Below are 25,294 nucleotides of genomic sequence, written 5' to 3'. Positions count from 1 at the left end.
CATCTAAGAATATGCAATAAAAATCATAGGTCACCGGTATTGAAAAAGAGTTATCTGCCCTTGAAATTGGCATTTCCCCCCGAAAATGACGTTTTCAAGGGCAAATAACTCTTTTTCAATACCGGTGACCTATGATTTTTATTGCATATTTTTGTTTCTTAGATGATTAGCCTTCAATATCCAAAAGTTTGAAGGAATTCTATTTTTGGGAAAAAATTTTCGCCCATCTCAACAATATATTCTTTTATTGTTTTAATTTATGACTTGTAAGCCGCAGTATAGAAGAGCCATAAATAACAGCAACTTTTAATCAGGTCATGAGTCATCATACACCTGTCAATATTTGTCATTTGTTTTCACGATCTGTCAAAACAAATCTCCATTCTGCACATGCATTGTTTTTGTAAGTATCTTGATAGGACATTGTAGTGTGTAACTTACTTTACATTCCACATCAATATTTGTGCTTGAAATTGCTTTGTTGAGCTCACTGACGTAAAGTCACGTCACAATTTCTATTGTTTTAGTTTATTGTCTGTAATAAAGATACCAAACCTCGATATTAAGATACAAGAATTACTCCTTCCTGGCGAGAAAAGGAAACTATTTGGTTGAATCATAACATAACGATTTTTGGAAAGAACTGAATATTCTTTGTTTTGTTTTGTTTTTGTCATTCACCGGAAATTCAAAACGTGAGACCACCTTAATAATCAAATTGAAGGATGCCTGTAAAGCTATTGGAAAGCTGCAATATTAAAGTAACAACAACAATCTGACAATTGCACTTGTGGGTTAGGTGTATTGTTACATACATAGTATACCGATTTTGATCAGTTGATCAGTTGTAACGAAAATATTTATAAGTATAATTTTCATATTTAAAATTTGTTAAAATACATTGTATATGTAATATCAATTTTGCGAATATATAATCCATTCTTGTATTTATGTTCTATTGTGCCTTGCTCAAAATGGCGCACAAATGTAGTAAGATATTGCAAGAATTTTTCGTGATGTTCGTGATATCCGTACAAACCATGAACACTTTTTGGTCAAGGGGCAATAAGCAATTTGTTACAATTTTATTCCCAACGAAATTACTCCCTCTTCTTTTATAGTTGGTTGTACTACCTATATAAGATATACATGGGCGTGAATGTTTTATTATTCGAAGTACCATCCGAAATTGTACAGTTTCTGTAAAAGCGACACGTCTGGACTGGACAGTTGTTTTTACGTTGTCGTAAACCCCAGTCTTCGTGGTAAACCGTTCAACGAGGTCCTACTTCGCTCGGGAACTGGGGTAAAAATGTTTAGGATGGCCGACACCACTGGCTTAATTACTTTACAGGAAAAGCCAGGATTCCTTATAAAACCACTTTCACCAGTTTTAAAATGCCAAGTGCTGCAATAATAAACTCAATTATTATCACACCACTTTATTATTATAAAATTCAATAAGCTTCTAGTGAATTGAAAACTCAAGAGTAAGTCCTGTTTTATAAATCTATTAAATTTATTGCCCATGTTTATACTTACGAGCGTTCCTCTGTTTAACACAACTCAGCAAAAATAAATAAGAGTATACAGACATTATTAACAAATACAAAGTACGTTGAATGCACATACAATAGTTTCCACATATTCTACTCAATATGGTTTTTATTTAACCATCAACTTTGCTCACTCCAAGTAAAAATGTCGCCTATATTCTTGTAACATCATCCATAACTATTCCAAAAACGCACCTTATACTAATATATTACACAGCAAAAACTACCAAGCAATATATTATTCAGCCAACATCTTTCACTTTTAATATAACAACATCTTTGCTTTCACTGTTCTGTCCCACACCATGACAGGTGTAGTTACCTTCGTCTTGTTTACTGAAAATATTTGACTTTATAACTAATTCAAGAAACCGCACTGGAAAATGGTCAGTCTCCTTTTCTTCTGTCAGCTGAAAGGAAATTTGGCAAATATATATTAATAATTGTTAAAACAGATATACTTTAGGAGGGTTGAAATGAAAACAGCACGGACTATATATCAAATATAACTTTATTATGAAATAACTGTTCATAGTTTGGTTCATTAGGCTGATTATACATTGTTTTATACGGATACTTAAAGGACAAAATGCGCGAAAGCAAAAACAATCTAACTTGTTAAAAGATAAGAACAAACATCCATCGGGGTAAGTCACGTTCAAAGAACACAGTTGCCAAACCGACTATGTAAGTATTGAAGCTTTTAAACTTAAACATCGTAATTGTCAGTTCATTTTAAAATATTTACATTTACAATATTTTTGTATGGAAAGAAAAAAGTGTTTATTTTCCTATAAACAATATTGGCATAATATGAATTGCAATATGACGTCACTTACAAAATGGCGGCGTTCATAAACTTCTTTCAAAATTGGACACTAAAATTTCAAAAATAACACTAAACTATGGCTAGAACTAACTTTTCTAACGCAAAAGATCAAAACGGAATCGACACCATTATATGGATATTCACTGGGTTTATTGATATTTCAAGTAAAAATCAGGAACTCTATTTTTATCGGAAGGTGAATTACCATTGAAAGTGGGCTGGATTTTCGGCCGTTTATTTGGGTGTTGAAAAGATCAATTGATTTGACATTACATTTGTTTTGATTGTTTTGATTTCCTCGTACTCATGGAAAACAAACCACTTATTTTTGTTTCAGCAAGCTACTGTACAAAATGTGCGTCATTACTTTTTACAAATCCATGAATCGCGCTATAACACTGTTACTGTCAACCTTTGAACATGTACTATATCTTGATACATTTTAAAGAACATTACCTTATATTTCCAGTTGCTTGTTACCCTGTCACCTTCATTGTTTGTCCAGAAAGCATCCTGCAACGGCGAAGCTTGGACAGCACAACCCATTATCACCATTTCCCCACCAGTAACAGACATCTCTGACTCCATCACAGTAACTTCGGGATAAACTTAGATAAAATAATAAAAAAGTTTTTGTCTACATAATGATATACACTGCAAAGTTCTCTAACTTATATTTTTATGAATGTTTTAGTGGCGGTAGGGATCATACCCGAGAGGTAAATAAAAAAAAACTTAACCAGCTTCATTTCTTACCTACTTGGCAGCGGTACGGGTATCTGTAAAGAATATGGAGCTCCTATTTTCCGTAACTTCGTGATTAGAAATTATTGAAAAGCTTGAGAGTTTTATTGCTTTACCAAGAAACGTTCAGTAAATTATAAAGAGATCTAACTTACAGTCCACTGTCAGTTTTATTTCTCTCTCGGCAGTTCCGTGTTCGTTTGTGGCAATGCAGGTGTAGTTGTCACTTGCATACCTTCCGATATCTCTAATGATTAATGTATGCCCCTTAATACCTTCAATAGCTGCAATTGAAAACACAAGTATTATCTTACCTGTGAAAACATACCTGTAGTATTACACACGAGTATAATGTGTAAAGAAAGCAAAGAAGTTTAATGAATGTATGTAAAAAGTAAAAGAAAACGTAATATTACTTTGTAAAAGGGGAAACATAGTTACATGACCTGTATTGCATGTCAGATCACCACAGTGTACAAACATATGAAGTTTCAGTCCATCCTTATATTAGTGGTTACTGTGATACTAGCTTACATACAAGAACATTACAAATCTTGCTATGTCAAAAAGGAGGACATAACTTATTACAATGCAAAATGAAGTTGTAGGGATTTGTTTTGGAGAGGTTATGCTCTTATGACATAGCTATTTATATTGGATATTGCTCTTACATCGAGTTATCAAGATGATGACATTAAAAGGTAAACACTTAGTACATACGTTCTTTTGATGGTCCGCGGTGCCATGTTATTTCTGGTTTTGGTGAGCCATGGAATATACAATTCAGTTGTGCCAATGAATGTTCATCGAAACGTTCATGAAAAGATGATGATTTTTGCTCATCTGTCCTGGGTTCATCTGAAATTTTGAATACTGCCTCAAGATTTTTTGAAATGTTGCACTACAACCTCAATTGATAAGGCTTTGAAGGAAGTTGAAAGCAAAAATATGAAATGTGCTTTCAAGAGTCATCTCACCATTTGTGGGACGCCATAGGACGAATACGGAAAGTCTTCGCACTGTGTTATATCAATGTTTTACTTGATTGGAAATGTCAGATGGTATAAAAGGGAGATAACCAATTCGGGTGTATGAAACTCAGTTCTACCTATACTGACGGCTCATTCTGAACCTGTGGTCGAGGTGAGCTAAAAGGGTAAGTACAGATAAATAAATTCGCAGAAATACTTAACTAATTATCAAGCACGAGATTCACGTACGTTCAATAACAACTGTTATCTCTGACAACGTATATCCGTCACTTGTTTTGCACCTGTATTTATCAGCAAACTTTCGGTTCACTCGCAGTATATACAGAACCCACTCATTGTAAGCTGGCTTTTCGATTCTGAGATTTCTGTGATGTTTATGTACTTGGTTGCCTCGAGTAAGCATCTCGTTATTGTCGTTAAACCAAAGGACCTGGAAAGTAAACAATACAATATGGTCATGATTTCAAATTTCAAATGTCAAACTGATGCTAAAATATTAAGAAAGGAGGTCAACAGGTCACATTCATGGTCACTGACAGTCAGTTTTAAGATCAGTGTGCAAAACTATAAATGTCATCTAAATCTAAAGACTGTATCTTAAAAAAACAAAAAAAAAAACAAGAAAGTAGGTCAGTAGGTCATGGTCACAGTCAAGTGACCCCTAATTACTTGGGGTCATTAGTTAATTATAATTAAACAATCTAGGAAATATGATAAGGTAACTTTTTAAGTTTTTTCCCCTATAAAAACTAAGTGACATTGGGGCGGGGCTTTAAATGAACCCTGGGTCGTGATCTGAATAATCTTAGTAAAGGACCACTAGAATACCACATGTAAACTATCTAAGCTCTGTGCCTCTCGGTTTCAGAGAAGAACAGTTTTATGTTTTCCTATAGAACTCTATGTAAACACATATAAACTCAAGGGACCACAGGACGGGACCAATGTTGCCACAAACCAAATATCTAACCTCAGAGAAGAGGATTTTTTAAATTTACAATATAGTCATATAGGGAAAATAAGCCCCGCCTCCTGGTAGCCATATTTTTGAACGAAATAGAATGGTTTAAGCAATTTTGGTAGAAAGTCACCTAGAGATCATTTATACAAAATATTTTTGAAATCCAGCTAACATTTTCTGAGAAGAAGATTTTAAAAGACTTTCGTTTCGGTTACCACAGTTCTAAATGAATTTTAATTATTTGGGCTTTTTTGAAAGGGAGCCACCCAAGGATCATTTCTGTGAAGTTTGAACTGTGGTTTTGAAGAATATTTTTGTTTATAATATAGCCATCAAGGGAAAATAAGCCCCGCTTTTGGCGGCCACATTTTATTTCGAAATAGAACGACTCGAGTAATTTTGATAGAATAAACTTGTAAACTTGGTAGAGGATTACCTACAGATCATTTCTACAAAATATAGACGACGGACGCGGTCACAAAAGTTCACCTTGAGCCTTTGACTCAGGTAGACTAAAATACTTCGACTCTCTATAAAATCAATTTTTCGTTGGATTCAAAATAACAATTTTAGTGCGAGACACTGGTTGAATTGGTAGTGCAATGATGCATATAATCAGGGGATCAAACGTAAAACTTGTACCTCCGGAAGTTCAAGTGAGGAAAATGCCACTGCCGGATGTAAAAAGGCGAAATATAGTATAATATTACAATTATATACAGTTTTACTTAAAGATGTTCAAACTTAAGTGATTTCTGTACATATATACGAATATACTTACACTAATAGTATATGAAAATGGTTCCATTCTGCAGGGCAATTTACACTCGTGATTTAAAACACATGACTTTGTCATGTTGATGACTCTATATGCTCCGTCAACCATCTTCATACAAACTAAAAATATAATTTGAAATTCTGTTTATTAATAATGAGATATACTTTATCCTGTAAAGGATAATCAGCTAGCAACGGATCAAAGTATGGTTAGATTATGCCGGCGTTGCCGAATGTTTTTCAAGATGCAATGAAGTTTCATTAATGCGATGTTAATATAAAATTTGCGTTGTAGTAACTACATATACAAAGTATGGTCTTTACTTCATCTCTGTTGTTTCATTTTTCCTGTTTAAAAGTTAGAGAAAGAAAGCGTGTAATCCTGGTGTTCCCAATGATATGACATAAAAAGATAAAATGCAGTTTCCCGATCATATCGATTCTTGTAGTCGGTTAATTGGAACTATATAAATGTAACTAAGACAAATTAAGTTGTGATAAGACACACAAGTTATATACGAACAAGGAAATATGAATATGTCTTAAACTTTATAGATAATTATGTAAACCTTTTTACCTAAAGAAAAAAAACGTTATAAACTTAAAACTATACATTCTTGTAGTTAGTGTATGATTTGTAGGCACTGCCTTCACATCGCTAAATATAGAAGGGAAAAGCAAATAATTATATCTATTTTAGTAAGAGTACATTAAAAATACCAGTCCAAATAATAAAGTACTGTGTCACTGAATTTACAAGTACTTCATGAACCTTACTGATTTCGTGAGGTATCTTATTGTTGTTTTTTCTTTTTTTTAACTTTATATATAGTTATTTTGACAAAACATAAATTTGTTTCCATTTGACCTTTTCTTATTTTAGTTACAGATCCTCTAACTATTGTTCAAATATCTAAATGGTTGAAAATTCAACAACAAAACACTAAAAACTTACCAAATAAATGAATGAATGAATGTAGAAAATCTTATTAACCAAGTTTGTATAATCTATTTGTTAGTCTGAATTTACGTATCAAAATGATTTAAATCTACTCTTTTCACCAACCACTGTAATAATTCACTCACTGCTGCAATCTTATTAACCTTTAGCCTGCTGGCGGCAAGTGATCCTGCTTTTTCAACCTGTGCAGACCAAGATCAGCATGCACATCCGTGCAAGATGATCACGGGGTGCACTCTTCGCTATTCAGTCAGTAAATTTTCAGTGAAAACCCCTTCGAATAATAAATGGTACTACCCAAAGTCAGTGATGGATCAGTCCATTTTAGAAATGTTAATTCAAAGGAAGTACCAATATGATCTTTGTAAATATAAATGTAGTCTTAATAGGAGATGGTTTAAATCAGATTGAGGAAGTACTGGCAGTATAAGTTGGTCCAAACACCATGATAGTTCTAAAGTACTATGAGCCGAATTCGCGAAAGTCAATGCCCTCTTGAAAAAAATCTAATTATTCTCTTCCGCATCCATTCTTTCTACTTATTATCTCCCTTTCAACTTAATTACCTACATTAAACATATTTACATCAGTGTATTATTTACTGTAAATTAATAAATACAAATACATACACACAAACATCACAATCTGAATACAGTGTGATGTAAGTTGTTTTAATCCCATCTCTCCATGAATAATATAGTTGTTAATTTCACATACATCCAGATCTACTACAAAGAACTGTTTCAAATGGTAACACTTGGACACAAATATTCCGTTAAATATTGTAAGTATTCATACAGTATAAAGGATGGTACAAACGGTTAATAGCATATTATAATTTTAACGATTTAATATCACCACGCACGCATTTTACATACAGGACAAGTGGTGTCTTCCTGTAATCATCCAATACTTACAGTGCAGCTTGGGAATTGTGCAGTGTTATCTAAATGTGTAGGCCTGGAAATATAGCTTGCTTGAAACTAACTTTCGTTCAATAATTATTGTAAAATATCCATGTTTGTTCAATTTGACAATATTTGTTATGGACAACATAGTATGTTGTTAATTGTACAATTAATAGGTTTAATTTTAAGAGGTCATACAAATTGATAAATTAACCTCTTTCCAGAGTTTATCAAATTATCTAGGTACAATGGGAACAACGCCACAAAATAAAGGTATGTTCTTTAAGTATTACAAAAAAGCAAATGGGTTCTTTTCAAAGGGCCGTTTAAGCTTACATTTGGACAATGTCATCTCCGGGTACATGTTATCTTTTTCTTTTTCTTTTGTTTCTCATTACCACTAACCAATGCCCTGACTGTTACCACTATTATATGTTTAGCATTCTTAAGTGATAGTTGCATTAGTTTTATAAGTATTCGCTGATTTTTTTTTCCAATATCAACTTATATTTATTCTGAAAAATCCTTTACTTTCAATTTGATGACAATGTATACATTTTTAGCTCACCTGTCACATAGTGACAAGGTGAGCTTTTGTGATCGCGCAGCGTCAGTCGTCCGTCGTCCGTCCGTGCGTGCGTAAACTTTTGTTTGTGACCACTCTAGAGGTCACATTTTTCATGGGATCTGCATGAAAGTTGGTGAGAATGTTCATATTGATGATATCTAGATCAAGTTCGAAACTGGGTCACATGCGGTCAAAAACTAAGTCAGTAGGTCAAATAATAGATAATCTTTGTGACCTCTCTAGAGGCCATATTTTTCAATGGATCTTCATGAAAATTAGTGAGAATGTTTACCTTGATGATATCTAGGTTATTTTCGAAACTTGGTTACGTGCGATCAAAAACTAGGTCAGTAGGTCAAATAACAGAAAATCCTTGTGACCTCTCTAGAGGTCATACTTTTCATGGGATCTGCATGAAAATTGGTGAGAATGTTCATCTTGATGATATCTAGGTCAAGTTCGAAACTGGGTCACATCTAGTCCAAAACTAGGTCAGTAGGTCAAATAATAGAAAAACCTTGTGACCTCTGTAGAGGCCGTATTTTTCATCGGATCTGCATGAAAATTTATCAGAATGTTCATCTTGATGATATCTAGGTCAAGTTTGAAACTGGGTCAACTGCGATCCAAAACTAAGTCATTAGGTCAAATAATAGAAAATCCTTGTGACCTCTCTAGAGGTCATACTTTTCATGGGATCTGCATGAATATTGGTCAGAATGTTCATCTTGATGATATCTAGTCAAGTTCGAAACTGGGTCACGTGCGGTCAAAAACTAGGTCAGTAGGTCAAATAATAGAAAAACCTTGTGACCTCTCTAGAGGTCATACTTTTCATGGGATCTCCATGAAAATTTGTGAGAATGTTCATCTTGATGATATCTAGGGCAAGTTTGAAACTGGGCCACGTCCGGTCCAAAACTAGGTCAGTAGGGCAAATAATAGAAAAACCTTGTGACCTCTGTAGAGGCCGTATATTTCATCGGATCTGCATGAAAATTTGTCAGAATGTTCATCTTGATGATATCTAGGTCAACTGCGGTCAAAAACTAGGTCATTAGGTCAAATAATAGAAAATCCTTGTGACCTCTCTAGAGGTCATACTTTTCATGGGATCTGCATGAATATTGGTCAGAATGTTCATCTTGATGATATCTAGTCAAGTTCGAAACTGGGTCACGTGCGGTCATAAACTAGGTCAGTAGGTCAAATAATAGAAAAACCTTGTGACCTCTGTAAAGGCCATATTTTTCATGGGATCTGCATGAATATTGGTCAGAATGTTCAGCTTGATGATACCTAGGTCAAGTTCGAAACTGGTTTATGTGCGGTCCAAAACTAGGTCAGTAGGTCTAAAAATAGAAAATCCTTTGACCTCCCGAGAGGCCATATTTTTCAATGGATCTTCATGAAAATTGGTCAGAATGTTAATCTTGATGATATCTAGGTCAAATTTGAAACTGGGTCATGTGCGGTCCAAAACTAGGTCATTAGGTCAAATAATAGAAAAACTTTGTGACCACTCTAGAGGTAATATTTTTCATGGGATCTGCATGAAAATTTGTGAGAATGTTCATCTTGATGCTATCTAGGTCAAATTTGACACTGGGTCACGTGCGATTAAAAACTAGGTCAGTAGGTCAAATAATTGAAAAACCTTGTGACCTCTGTAGAGGCCATATTTTTCATGGGATCTGCATGAAAATTAGTCAGAATGTTCATCTTGATGATATCTTGGTCAAGTTTGAAACTGTGTTACATGCGGTCAAACACTAGGTCAGTAGGTCAAATAATAGAAAAACCTTGTGACCTCTCTAGAGGCCATATTTTTCATTGGATCTGTAAGAAAGTTGGTCTGAATATACATCATGCTGCTATCTAGGTAAAGTTTGAAACCGGTTCAACTGCGGTCAAAAACTAGGTCACTAGGTCTAAACATAGAAAAACCTTTTGACCTCTCTAGAGGCCATATTTTTCAATGGATCTTCATGAATATTGGTGAGAATGTTCACTTTGATGATATCTAGGTTAAGTTTGAAAGTGGGTTATGTGCGGTCAAAAATTAGGTCAGTAGGTCTAAAAATAGAAAAACCTTGTGACCTCTCTGGAGGCCATATTTTTCATGAGATCTTCATGAAAGTTGGTGAGAATGTTTACCTTGATGATATCTAGGTCAGGTACAAAACTGGGTCACATGCCTTCAAAAACTAGGTCATTATGTCAAATTATAGAAAAACTTTGTGACCTCTCTAGAGGCCATATTTTTCAATGGATCTTCATGAAAATTGGTCAGAATTTTTATCTTGATGATATCTAGGTCAAGTTCACAACTAGGTCACACGAGCTCAGAAACTAGGTCACTATGTCGAATAATAGAAAAAACGACGTCATACTCAGTTCATGTAGGGACAGGTGAGCGATTCAGGACCATCATGGTCCTTTGTTTAAACATTCTGTATGAAACTAGAAAATATATATGTGGCCTAATATATACCAGAGGGAATGTTAGGTTTCATATTTCAACTTACTTTATCAGCGTCCGTGTTATTTTCAGTATAAGTTTGATAATACATACAAGTGTGTTACCGGTTGCGTGGACGTAATTTAGGTAGCAAACAAGCCTCGGAGTTTGCTCCTGATGTTCTCCCAAGCATGGTGATACTCGCCGGTAACAAATACGTGTGTATTGTCTAAATGATTTATCGCATTTAAAGCATGATTAAAAACAGTAAACTGAATACATTTTTTTAAATATCTTAAATCTAAAATATTAACAAAAATATTTTCCCTCTATTGAGCCTCCCTTAATTAGAAACGTGTAGGACCCCCAAATTAAAAAATGGTCACATATGTAAAAAATGGTAACAAACGTAAAATAATTTCGCCGTATATGTAAAAACTTTCTACAAATGTAAAACCGAGTTGTTACACATGTAAAAACGTTGCTGGTGACATATGTAAGAAAAAAGCGTCACAAACGTAAAAACAACATTTTGTTCACATATGTAAAATCAATTTACTACAAATGTAAAACACAATTTTTGTAGTCACCTTGTCATTTCATCTGTATGAAATAGTTACGCCTTCATCGCCAGAGTGTTCTATACAGTGATTTATATATATTTTTATCGCAAAACATTTTATACCCGAAACACACATATTTTTGGGGATAGCATTCTTAGATGAAGGGGACATAACTCTGCAACATCTTGTCGGATATGCGTCAAATATGTCTTGCACATCTACACTTCATGTTAACTATTTTATTGTAATCCTTTGAAATTTAAAGAAGTTCTCGCAACAAAATGCATACGTTACCGTTACCCGCTTTTACGTTTTAGTAGTTATAGATAAAAGCTATTTTTCGGCTTTGTCTTTCAAATTTTAAAGTTAGAAAATCAGATGCTACTTCCTAAAAAGTATAGTATTACGTACCCTTAGTTTGGCTTATCAAACTTGGAAAACACGATGGTTTGACGGGTTGGGGAGGTTACAATTTTTCCATTAGTCCACGTACAAGTAATAGTCATGTTCAGATGGTATTTCATTTTATTCTGATATGTTCTTTCACGTTATGTACATTCCTTTATAGTATACAAGCCAACAAAGTATGTATATTTAAGTGTTTTAAATTATTAAACAGTGAAAACTAAAATCGTTTTTGAAAAACAAAGAAAGAACAAGAGCTGTCACTATTGGTGACAAATGCCCCCGAAGCATTATGGACCAACTTTGCCTTCTAAATTTGACTTTGACCTTGAAGCTAGGGGTCTAGGTCTTGCACATGACACGTCATCTTAATATGGGGATATTCTTCATCGATGGCAGAGTTATGAACCGGGCACGAAACAGACCCTGTTTACTTTTTTTCTACGTGTGACCTTGACCTTGGAGCTAGGGGTCTGGGTCTTGCGCAAAACACGTCTAATTATGGTGAACATTTATGCCAAGTTTTTCAAAATTCCTCTATGGATGGCAGACACAGCCCGGACAAGAGTTTACACGGACGCACGCACGCACGCAAGGACACACACACGGACGGACAACGCGATTTTAATATACCTACCTTCGGCCTAGTCACCTCAAAAACAACATGGGTCAAGTGTGAGGAACCTATGCCCAAAAGTTCCCTAGTTATTGATCGGAAGCCGTTTTACTGTTCAAGGTCACTGTGACATTGATCTGTGACCTACTACTCCAAAGTAGGGATCATCTACTCTATCAGACATGACGTCCGAATCTGAAATGATGTCAAAATAACTGAAGTAGTCCGGGAACGTTATGACCGAGTCTTGCATGTATTCTATCAACATTAATTCCCGTAACATCTAAACCATTCTTGATGTTTTCGTTATTTTCCCACCTATTTCAATCCCGCTTTATTTTCTTTAATATATTCACTTAAATGGAAAAGTGCATTTGTCTGACGGCATAAAAACAAGTACCCCACTTGGACCAATGACACCAGAACAGATAGAAAATGCCGCTGTACATGTTATACCCTACCCCTAGGTATTCTATAAGAACCGTGGTCATGAACGGAAAAATATACTTACCCGTTTCAATCGTACATTTTTCAACTTAAACGCGCAGTTCGGTGAATGGGTACCTAGTATATTGAACAAGCGATAATTTATCTTCCATCGTGCACCAGTCACATTGTCTCAATATTTCATATTGCTGAGATTATCAACATATTTTATGCTTTCGTCAACGTTACAGAAAAAACTTACCTTCCCTAATGAACATCCGGTCCAGAGGTCACGGCAGTGTGCACATGTTTGGCGAAATGTAAACAAACAAAAACAGAATTAAAAAGGAAAAATACAATTTAACACTAAAACTCGAAATGATGAATGAAATTCATGTTGTATATGATCTTTAATTTGAAATCGTACATTGGTCTGCATCTGTTCTGTTTATTTTATTCATTTTGCACATTCATGCTGCATTTTCACATTTTAGCGAACACGTGTAGTAAAATGACGATTGACATACATTTTCCCAACAGCCAATCAGAACAGTTTTGTAATCTAGAACCGAATTTCACCAGGGAAGTTCAAGCAAGTTTTTTGTGTAACGTTGAAATAACTATAAACTAAGCGTTATTTTTCTAACATAAGATGTACTGAAGAAATGTGACCGGTACACAATGGAAGATAAATTATCACTTGTTTGATATCCATAGTACACATTTACCGAACTGTATGTTTTAGGTATGAAATGCACGAGTGAAACGGGTTAGTATATTTTCCCGTTCATGACCATGGTTCTTACAGAATACCTAGGGGTAGGGTATAACATGTGACAGAGGCATTTTCTTTCTTTTCTGGTGCCAGTGACTTGAACACCTTTTTTTCGCTATATTATTCACTTATGTGTCGTGATGAAACACGAGCTGTCACTGTAAAATGCCATGCGCCCTTAAACTTTAAATCATTGCTCAGAATTGGCCTTAACTCATGAAAAATAAAAGGTAGAGTTATGTAACATGCATACATTACAGAGTATCCTTATGATAATAAAAACTTTTATAGTTCAGGAGATAAGTTGATCTAGACATACAATTTAACGTAAGAAAACAACTGAGAAGATGAAATTCCAATCTGAGCCAGAATTGAACTTGCATACATTCTAAGTTTTTATAGTTAAATTAAAAAGTTAAAATGGAAGCTTAACATTTGTTGTACGGATTTCATAAAAAAACCTGGGGCATAGCTGGGCCGATTTGAACTTAACGAACAAGCAAAGTTTAAAAGAGCTGTTGCACCTTTGTGTAACAGTATGACCCCCACCCTTCCCCCATGCTAAGAAATGTGGCACGAAATTGTGGCATGAGGTGGAGTGGGGAAATGTATGTCTCTGACCATAACGGCAGCCAAGCCCCTAAAAATCGACAGTTCTGCCAAAAAGTGAGTTAAAGTTAAAAGTATGTTACTTGTAGTACATACATACTTTATGGTAGTGATACATATTTTAACAGTCTGGGCACATTTCCGGTTCGAGCTATTTTAACGAACTTTATGTGTTTTAGTAGCCTTACCAAAGTGTTAATGGATCAATTAATGATTTAAACGCTCGATCGTACCGTCTAGTATTATATAATGATCATTTTGTCAGAAAAAAAATAAAATGGATAAAAAATATTCCTCGTGTGGGACTCGAACCCACGGCCCTACGTGAACATTCAGATTAGCTACTTTACAAGTGAGCGCTGGTTTTCTTAAAATTGAGCGTGGGATTATAAATTTGATACAAAGAGGTTCCGTGTCAATAAACAAAGCTTATTTGAAAAAAATAGAACGAATAATTTATCTGAATAATTATTTTATTTAGCATTCTTTCTTGTTTTTGACTGACAAAAAATAGGTTTTTATACTAAAATCAGGAGTTGCGCATTGTTGTGGAGTGTCATTTTATAATATTTTATACATCTCATTTTATGTTTTACAACATTTCTAAAATGACAACGAGTCAATGTAAACATAGGCTGTATTTCACGTATAGGAAGCATGCTCCTTGTGGAACTGTTTTCCGAAAAAAACATCTATTTTCACTACCCTCACCCTTCTCTTCCTTTACCTGTACTCGCCGCTAGGAGCATTGTCTTCTATATTTTATTCAGAAGGAACATACAAACTGAGGGACTGACAAGCCCATTACTACACACACGAGCGCACACTACACATATCACCGTGTAGACCAATCGGCTATATATTTTTTGTTTTAGATAATATAAGGCGAAACTGTTTCATATAGATGAAATCACAAGGTGACTGCGAAAATTGTGTTTTATATTTGTAGGAAGTTGATCTTACATATGTGACCAAAATTTTGTTTTTACATTTGTGACGCTTTTTTATTATATATGTCACCAGCAACGTTTTTACATTTGTAACAACTCGGTTTTACATTTGTAGAAAGTTTTTACATATACGGTAAAATTATTTTACGTTTGTTACCATTTTTACATATGTGACCATTTTTACAATTGGGGGTCCTACAGAAACATTTCATACTAATTTGGATATTAAGCACGAGCTTAAAAAGAGAAAAGATTCTCCAAATAGATGGTAAAGTTTCATCTGAGCTATCAAATTCAAGGCAGAGAACGTTTGATTGATTGTGGAAATTAAAATATATTTCTGTTGTTTTTTGTGGGGATGGGTTGTTGTTGTTGTTGTGGGTTTTTTTCATTTAAAAATATTTCTTCTCTTGAGCCTCCCTTAGAAACATTTGATAATAAACCCCCAACTGTCATATGGCGCTTGGCAGGTTTTTATATAAATAATGAATGCTTCACATAAGAGAGCACTTTTTTCAAATTTAAAATAAACTACTGAATAAAAAGTTATAAAACAATGCATAGATGCACATGAAAACATTCTTTATCAATTGGTGTATTTATTTTTAAAACAAAACAAAATGTGCAGTAGAGTTTCAAAACATAATTTAAACTAACTGCTGCCGGGAGGCGCTGACGAGGTCATGAACCCTGGAGAAATAGAGAATGTAAACAATTCCCACGTGGCTAATTTTATCAACAAAACTGATACGCAGAAGGTTTCATGTATCAATGGAATTAACTCCTAGAGCATATTGTAAAGTTTTGCCTGAAACGTAATTTTGAATTTTTAAACTGAATAGAATATCATAATCATTTTTGCAGTTTTATTTTTATGTTATTTAAAAAATCAAGTTTTCAGTTTAAAATGTAAACAACTAAACTACAGGCATAGAGTGATAAATTATTTCAAATAGCTTATCATTTTCAATACCTTATCACAGCTACACTTGCTAATTTATGTGTATTATTCTACATCCCAAACAGAGAAAACTTTGAGCGATAACTTTTTGCAACGGAATTTAGAACGAAACTTCAAAGGAAATGCCGCAGTCATGCGATAATAACTAAAATTGCATTGGGCCGTGTTGTCAACAAGACGGAAAGAGGATTCATGTAACCTGCTGTAACAAAATACATCTCAACTAAAATGTTCTAAAAAGAATGTAAGAGACCATATTTCGACTTGTTTTATCAGCATCCCTGTCAATTGCATTGGAACGTGTTGTCATTAAAAAGGTAAAGCCAACTTATATAATACCAAAAAGTCAAAGATACCAACTAGTACTTTTGCTAGTTTGTTCGCTTACAAGGGTAAAATGTTCTATCAATTCAAATTCATCCCAGTACCAAGACAAATTTAAATCTTAAAACGTTTAAAATGGTAGATGTAGCTGGCGCTCTCGACTTGTCAACCGACAGACGATATTACTTACTCTTTTAAACCATTATATGCAGACCCTTTCTACATATACACAGGCAGATGTTACTGCTGTATTTAACAATTCCGAAATAGATAATACATACTTGCTTTTTATTCTCAGGAGCTCCAGTTTGAAAAAGTAATAATTCAATTTGTCTTTTTATTGCATCTTGGACTTGTTTCACTGTTTGCCTTGTTCTCGGTGCTTCCGAGGGATCTACTTTTCAGATTTTATTGTATCTCCTTACATATACCGATATCATCCACATGTAGAATAACGACAATAAGAGAACGTTTTCAACTTCAGTATTGTTAACTTCCCTCTTTTGGATGTAGATATACTAGTACCGTTTTAAATTCCTTATGGAGTATAATATTTTTAAATAAATAAGTACTTCGATAACAAGCTCCTTCAGTGAAACTACCGTTATAATACTCTGCGAATGTACTAGTATTTAACTAAATAATACTTTCGTAATTTAGGTTTGGGTTCAGAATTTAAAAGTGATTAAAAGACAATTCTGCAACAAGGTCCGAGTACCAAAATATGATTTTTCTGGAGATGTTATTTAAAATTTCGTAAGACTAAATTACTTTTTGTCTTCTAGCCTCTGCAAGACTTTGAGTCCTTACATGACTCGTTTGGTTATTGTGTTTATGTTCTTAATTTTAGAACCATTGTGCGTGCTAGGGGTTCACCTGGCGGGGTGACTTTTATTTACAATTAACAATTGGTGGTTAAAGTGATGTTCTGTGGACACCATTAACCGGTTTCAGCTTCTGGTTACTGACCGTTCCAAGACTACGAGGGGCGTTCAATATGTAATGTTAAAACATTGTTATGACGTCACTCCTTTGTTCTCGCTGTACTGTATTTTTAATATTGGACTGCTTTCAATGGGACTTAGTACAGTATTTTCCACGTGGAGTCCAATATTATTTTAATATTGGACTGTGTATTTAATATTGGACTGCACGAGGAAAACGATTTATATACAGAATTAATGTTTTCGTGTAGTCCAATATTTATCAATACATGTAGTGAAATTCCATATAGAAATATTATAATCAAATGAAAGCAGTCCAATATAATAACACAGTACTGATAAAAAGGAAAATTAATATCAAAACTAAGTTTTATGTATAGATCTAGATGCATAATATATATGGACAAAATCGCAAAAAGTTAAAAATAGCATTATACATATTTTGCATGCATCAACGTAGTCTTACTCCCTAAACAACAACTTCCTAGAGCAACAACTTCCTCAATATTGTTCGCGTTTCCAGTTTCAAAAATTGTGCAAGAATATATTGATCTCTGTTTAAAAAGCAGTTTTATTAGACCAATCATGATAATTCTTTGAGGCCGTACTGTCAATGGCCTTTATGATTTTGTGAAGTTTACATGAAATGTCACAATTCTTTTCAAGTAATGCTCCGGACAAGCCTTATTTTGTATAATAAAGGGAGATAATTCAAAAGCTAGGTAAGATAGAGTTATGGTCTTGTAACACTCCTCTTTGACTCAATGGCCTCTATGATTATGTAAAATTTTAATAAAATGCCGTTAATACTTTTCAAGTTATACTACGGAACGGGCGGACGGATGGAAGGACGGACAAAGTGTCAACTATATTCTCGCCTTTCGGGAAGCATAAAAATAATAGTAATAATCATTTACGATTTACGAAAGTTAAGTGAAGCATTACATCCTCGTATACATAGCTCATTTTTGTTATGTCACAATCCATTTTTTCCGAATTTATCCATACATCTGTACATAGAAAAAAACTAAACAAATGCTTATACGTTTATGAATGTTCATGTAAACCCCTGAAAATGATTTGAGCCGCGTCGTGAGAAAACCACACAGTGCGTTTGCCAGGCTGGTTACATTGTCTGATCGGGCTTTCGACATAAAAACTAATATTTCTTAAAAAATAGTAAAGATATTTCTTTCAAACTTGCTCTATTTATTAAGCATTTCATATGATACAAAGTGAAACAAGAATAACCTTGTAGCCTTCAGTTTTGGTAGAATTATTTCCCCTTTTCAATAGGATGGTTTTCGCATGGTGCAGCTCATATTTTTGTTGTGGGTATTGATCGTTACAGTTTATGTTTATTTGAGTATTACATTCGTATTGAAAAAAAAATGTAAAAAAACAGGATGTTTATAAACCTTTCAAAATATAAACGTTTATAGCACACTACGAAGAACAAATTGCCTTCATTTCTTGTGTTTGAAGCCAGTATGAAGCATTTGTTCACATTTGTTCAGTCTGTGAGACTGCCTATTGCAAAAGAAAAACAACTGCAATTAAGGGACACATGTACTTACATGAACCTTAGTTTTGCCGAAATATATTTTAATTTTGTACTCGTATATTCTATTTCTGCTATTTTTTTTATGAAATACTGAGATTTTAGTGAAAATAAATCTAATAAATTCAAAGTGAATGATATCAAATATATTTTTCAGTACTCCAGTTGGGACCACATTAAACATCCATTGTGATAATAATTTAAATAAGAGTAGCTTCGAGTGCATAGATAAAATTCATATTGAAAGCAAGTTTTCCTTAGTTTTCAGCTTCCGCCTGGCTGTTATGTTCCGTGTATTAACCGGTTTAAAGGAACGAAAATAATATCACAAGTTTAGAATGGTTTTGACTTACCAGTAGCTGTATCCGATAATATATTAAAATTGTCTGTTCTGTATAAGTCTTCTTGCACTAAATTTGAAGATTTTCGGGCAAATTCATGTACAACCCAACAAAAACTGTCATTGAACTAATAAATCACAACAGTATATTGCCAGGCGTGTAAACAAACAACCCATTTTCTCATTTAGTGCACATGCAGCAATCATTTTCTCCAGCTGTCCGATTCCAACTACGCTTTCAGTGAAACATTATTCTAATTCGCCATACCCTTGTAAATTTTAATTTGACAAAGCAAGTTTCCTTGCTCACACTTAAAGAACATAATCACTTTACCCTTGCCATGAATTAAAATAAATCCATTTTTTGTTTGTTTCTAAAATGTCACAAAATTTCTTTCCTCCCACCGCCACTTGTGATAATACTACTGCTTATTCCGTACATGTGTAAACACAATTAATAGCATCACGAGAATCCCGGGCTAAAGAAAGTCCAGTATTACGAAGGCGAGAAACCCGAGAAAAACGCATTCATGCATTATGAGAAAAACGTGCGTAAAAAATAGTCATGAGGTTCTACTGAGTATTTCATAATCATATAGCAACTGTTATTAAATGCGGTAAAGTGAATAAAAACCGAATCAATTTAAGAAAATTTAACGTCAATGGTTTATACGTATTTTTTTTATTGGTTATGCCATAAAAACAATGTTTTAAGTAAGATATAAGCCTCAAACGATCCAATATGTAAAATACTGGACGGTCCTCAGCGCTAACGCGCTTCGGACAGCCCAGTATTTTACATATTGGATCGTTTTCGTCTTATATCCTATACTTACTCCGTATGTAGTTCCGCAACTGCTTGTTATTTTTAGTTGCAGTTTTCGATATATTATAGAGCAATTTATTGGGAACAAAATGCTTTATAAATTATAAAAGTCGGTAGATTCAAAGTAAAAATATAATCATTTGAGTGAGGTGTACTCGGGTATACTGGACAATTTTATGTCCAAAATATTGAGATTGTAATATGCAATTCATTGATTCTACTATTCAACAACTAGAACTATATAACAAATCATGATCTTCATAAAAACATTTGAAAACTAAAATAAAACAGTTAATAAAGGATTAAATTAAATTGAGTGTGTATATGTTTACTGGAAAAATGATAAGCTGAGTAAAAAAAAGCCTCTGCAAGTTTGTCAGGCGCGATAATCATCATTTAAAAAATTCTTGTATCTTAAGATGATACTATTATCTTAATTCTTGATTGCGAAACTAGTTCTTACAACTTTATTAATCGCTCTCAACTCCCATCCCAGATGTAATCAACCTCAAGTTTAGAGTTTTTAGTCGTGTTGTAAAATTAAAAATGCAATAAATTGTTTAAATAAAAACGCAAACACATCACAAATTGCTGTACCTTGTTGAAAATGATAAAATTGTGTGATTTTACAAGTTATTCTATTTTTCTGAGACTCTGGATGCCCAGGACAAACCTTATTATAATTATGGTCCAGTATACCTCACTCAAATGATTATATATTGACTTTGAACCTGCTGATTTTTATAATTTATATAGCATTGTGTGTCTAATAAATTGCTCTATAATGTGCCGATAACCGCATCTAAAAATAACCAGCGGTTACGGAACTACGTACGGAGTAACATTACATATTGAATGCTCCACGTATGTTCCACTGTTATCTTTTATTTGATATTTTTCATATATAGCAATTATTTTTACATCCATAAGTACACAGCTGTAGTTCTTCGTTTCTGGGAGGCTATTCTTTTTTGATCCTCTCCTTCTCCTTTCACTGTTTTTTTCCGGCGCATCCGTATTTGGCTAGTTATCGTGATCTACAAGGACCACGCGGCTAAGTTGGCAAATCGGATTGCTTGATAATTTGTACTTTTAGCTACACGAAAAATGCTAATTGGATGAAAGTGTTCGATTGTTTCACTTGTGCCTTGTTCAATGCTGAATGAAATGCTGAATGACATTGTTTGCGGTTTTTGAGTTATGTGTTGGTCAGTATATTTAGCAAATATATATAAGTATGTCTATGTACGACCGTATATCTAGTACATGTATGTATTACATGTATACTGCTTGTTACATTAACAGGTGTGGTTTTCATGCGCAATCGATTTAAGTCGACCAGGTTGAGACGGGTTTCTGGTGACCAACTTCTCTATATCCATTTTCGTGCAAGTATTTTTTTCTCGTTTGATGTTCAGCTGTAGAAAAGAACCATTGCAGATGATTTTAATCTGAAATACGATATTCTTGGAGTAGATCTGAAAGGTATGGCTAAAACGAAAGTAGGTAGCCCGTGTTTGGTTGAGCTACGGAAGAATGGGCTATGGCAATCACATGAGTATGGCTTTCGTGCAATAAAAATAACCGTTTTCGTCATTTTTTTCATTGTGGACAGGTAGATCAAGCCATTCACATTTATGTATAAACATTTCACCTTGACCTTCAAACACTTACCACATTTCCAGTTTTGGACATATTTTTTTCTTTCATTTCTTTATGGACCCCTTTCATAATAACAAACCTTCAGAGTCAAGTTTTTCATGGGAAAACTCTTCAAATTTATACAGCCTATTCCCAACTACACTGCGCCGAGCATCTTTTTTAAAAGATATTTCTTGTTTCATTTATTAATGACAACAGAAACATGTTTGAGAGTGAGCATGTACATGTACCAGTAATCTTTGAATTTGTAGATTATAACAGCAATATGGCCATATTCATAGTCTTTTATCTTTTTGCCGCTGGCGGCAAGTGATTCTGCCTTTGTGACCAGTGCAGGCCAAGATCAGCCTGAACATCCGTGCCGTGCAGGCTGATCATGGTCTGCACGGTTCGCTATTCATTCAGTGGCACCCCTTCGAATAATAAATAGTATTGCCCCAACTGAAAGATTGACCAGTCCATTTTAGAAACTTAGCAGGCTAAGGGTTAATTTGACGGTCATAAGTGTCTTCCACTTCAGCAATTGTTTTAAATATTACTGATATAAAGCTAAAGCGAGCCGAAAATTGTGCATCTGTTGACCGATGTCCCAAGTAGGACTGTAAGATGTTTACAAGTGATGATGCATCCGCTCTTGATATATTAAGACTATGATAACATACTTTAAAAAGTTCTGATTTCAAATTTAAGTGTACCTTTTGAATTACAATTTTACCCATACTTCACTGATATATTAACCGGTTTTACAAAATTCCGTTCCAGGACATAAGTCTGTAATTTGTCTTTACGCCAAGATGTCTTTAAATCTGTGAAAAGATACCTTTTGAATATGATACCTTTGAATACGAAATTTTTATTTGGAGAAGGAATTTATAACAATCTCCAGCACTTTCAGTCGCACATGTACCAGCTGGTCTTTAGTAAGAGTGTCCAAATTTGGTTGTAAAATGTTTAATATACCATTTGGAGTCAACAAAACACAGAAATGTATGATTTTTGTATTTAAACAATAAAGCACAATAAAGACACCATACAAGTACCTATAGCATGAGATAGCTGTATAAAGATGAACGTTAAATATTTAATGAATTATATGTCATCCTGAAAGTTTAATATTTTTTATAGCATAATAAGTGGTAATTTGTTATTCGCAGTGGTAAGTTGTCATTCAGTTTCGTGGAGAAACTAGTTATCTCGCCTCCATCATGTTCTCTCATGTTTCATGAAAATGACGTTGATGTGATTAAGCATGTCCATTATTTCCTCATACAAAGAGTATAAACATACACTTCTTAATGTCCTTCACAGAGCTTTTTTGTTAGTTTCAATTTTCAAGAATTAACTATTTCATTCTAAAGGTCTTCGTGAGTTCTAAATTTTTAAGATATCTTGAATAATGCCAGTTTTCTGCTAAAACATGTGTATACCGTTTTTCCATGATCTTCATCATACTTATACAGAATGTGTGTATCTCTATAAAAAAAAGTCGAGTTTGAGATCTGGGGTATAGCCTTTGAATAAGTCAAAACTGAGAAAATTGACATTCTCCATTTAACCTTTACCCTGCTAAATTTCTAAAATGAACTGGTCCATCTTCCAATTTGGATAGTACCATTTATTAATCAAAGGAATGTTCGCTGAAAATGAACTAACTGAATAGCGAACAGTGCATACCATGATCAGCCTACACGATGCAGACTGAACTTGGTTTGCGCTGGTCGCAAAAGGCAAAATCACTTGCTGTCAGCAGGCTAAAGGTTAAGAAGTAGAGATTATCAAAATTCTGAATAAAGGTGCTGCGATAGGCGTATATTATAACAGGTCTGCACTCGTGATTTTACTGAAGCTGACGAAAAAAGGAATAGTATTACATATTTAAGGAACAGTGTTGTAAATTTAAATTTGAAAACAAGTACTCAAATCAAAATTCTGCAGTACTGATCTTAGCTGTATTTATCTGATGACAATGTGAAGTTGTTTGCAACATTCACCTTAAATTTTGTTTCTAGGAGACATATCTAACTTAGGGTCTGATCATTTGAACCTTTTTTTTTTTGCCTTCTATGGAAGCCAGAACTTTTTTCAAAAGTTGAAAGCCATCATATTTTTTCACAGTAAGCCAAAGATATTTTTTACATGTGTTATACTTATACACATCCTGTATTGAGTAATTTGGGTAGAGAAATGGAGAAAAAGCAAAATATATTGTATAACTAGAAGACAGTGGGTCTCTCCTGGACTTCAGCTTAATATATTACTTCTGATAACAGCTCTGCGATCGTAGCAAGCGAAATTATGTTCAATGCTCTGAGATCTGAATTATAGGCTTTAAGAATGTATGCTTGCAGGTTTTAGGAACAATGGTGCGTTGGGTGCACCTCTTACTCAGATAGTGTATGCACAGTATTATATATGTGTGTATGTATACTATAGTATGGTGTAAGAGGGTAGGGGAGACGACTCGAGGGGAAACACAATCCTGCAATATTTTTGTATTTTAAACACTAAATCCTGCATTCTGCTGAGTTATAAGATGAAGTCATTTCTTTCATTAACTGAAGTTTCACAAGATTAGTGCTTAAGTATTTCAAATGAATTTTTATATAAAGTGTTAAAATTATAAACACTGTTATTCACACTTCTGTTCTATGTGTTTGAGAGCTATTCTTAATAAAATGGTTATCTTATTTTGGGAAAGTGCTGTATTATTTCTGTATGAGGGGGATACGGGGGCCCTTCCCTCATAAAATTCCGCAATTTGTGTATGCAAAATCCTGAAGGGGATTTCAACACTGATAATTATGGTTGTCGATTACTTTAGGTTTAAGTTATATAATGTCAACAAAACTTGATAAAAAAGAGCATTTTAACTAGAAATCTAATAGGGTGCAAGATCCTTGTAGTATTACTGCAGAACTGATGGTTTTGAATATGCTGAATCTTAGGGAGCTTTTAGGATATAATTATCAATACCGTCTTATAAATAGGAAGAAAATATAATATTCAAAAGATGGTGCTCCCCTCCCCCACCTCCCTTCTCTTAAGCCTATGTTACTGTTCATATACTGAAATTATCAGTATAACATATTGCAGTCAAAATTACACTACACAAAACCAATTTGACACATTTCTTTAGCAGTGACTAATATTTGAACGTTGATAGTAATGCTGCTCTTCCTTAATAATTTAGAAAAAAGTGTTATGTTATGATATATACACTAACCTTATTATATAATTATAAAATATTAAAACTAAAAGCAGTTTCGAAACAAAGAATATGGCTTTCTGAGTAATGTTCATTTTTTTATTTTTTTTTTTTTTTTTTGAAATCTGACAAGGAAATTGTTTTGTTTTGTTTTTTCAGTGATTTGGGAGTCAAAATTTTTTTTCAATATGTTGAAGCCAGATAATGTTTTTCAAGCAACTCCAAAGACTGGACATTTTTTAAAAACAAATCCCAGCCTCTCCGCCCCCTTATTAACACTTATGTGTTCTGCATTCAAATTTCAATCAAGTTAGATTTCTCTTGTCCTGAAATTAATGTTGTCGACATAGGCAATTTGGTTAAAGTTATC

The 25,294-nt window shown here is 33.9% G+C and overlaps 1 protein-coding gene across 2 annotated transcripts; it reads right to left on the bottom strand.

Moving 5' to 3' along the window:
• Positions 1–1,495: 1,495 nt before the first annotated feature.
• On the bottom strand, positions 1,496–7,673 carry LOC123546821 (hemicentin-2-like). 2 transcript variants are annotated; one of them, XM_053551136.1, is made up of 7 exons: positions 7,450–7,668; positions 5,864–5,979; positions 4,350–4,551; positions 3,850–3,987; positions 3,285–3,413; positions 2,842–2,993; positions 1,496–1,966 (listed from the first exon to the last, which is right to left on the bottom strand). In XM_053551136.1, the coding sequence occupies exons 1-7, from the start codon at positions 7,499–7,501 to the stop codon at positions 1,799–1,801; spliced, it is 957 nt and encodes a 318-aa protein (XP_053407111.1). In that variant the 5' UTR covers positions 7,502–7,668; the 3' UTR covers positions 1,496–1,798. The 2 variants fall into 2 exon arrangements, with proteins under 2 accessions (XP_053407111.1, XP_053407112.1); XM_053551137.1 differs by lacking the exon at positions 3,850–3,987 and having other exon boundaries at positions 7,450–7,673.
• Between the last annotated feature and the right edge of the window lie 17,621 nt (positions 7,674–25,294).

Source organism: Mercenaria mercenaria, chromosome 9 (genome assembly GCF_021730395.1).
Source record: "Mercenaria mercenaria strain notata chromosome 9, MADL_Memer_1, whole genome shotgun sequence".
NCBI lineage: Eukaryota > Metazoa > Mollusca > Bivalvia > Venerida > Veneridae > Mercenaria > Mercenaria mercenaria.
This window is presented reverse-complemented; position numbering and strand designations above follow the sequence as displayed.

Bases quoted from the DNA above. Each gene is read 5' to 3' on its own strand.
- LOC123546821 (XM_053551136.1), bottom strand. From the start codon at position 7,501: ATGGGATTAAAACAACTTACATCACACTGTATTCAGATTGTGATGTTT. The intron at 4,552-5,863 runs GTAAGTATATTC...TTTACTTTCCAG, and splicing joins CATTTTCATATACTATTAGT to GTCCTTTGGTTTAACGACAA. The intron at 1,967-2,841 runs GTAATGTTCTTT...ATTTCCTTTCAG, and splicing joins CAAGCAACTGGAAATATAAG to CTGACAGAAGAAAAGGAGAC.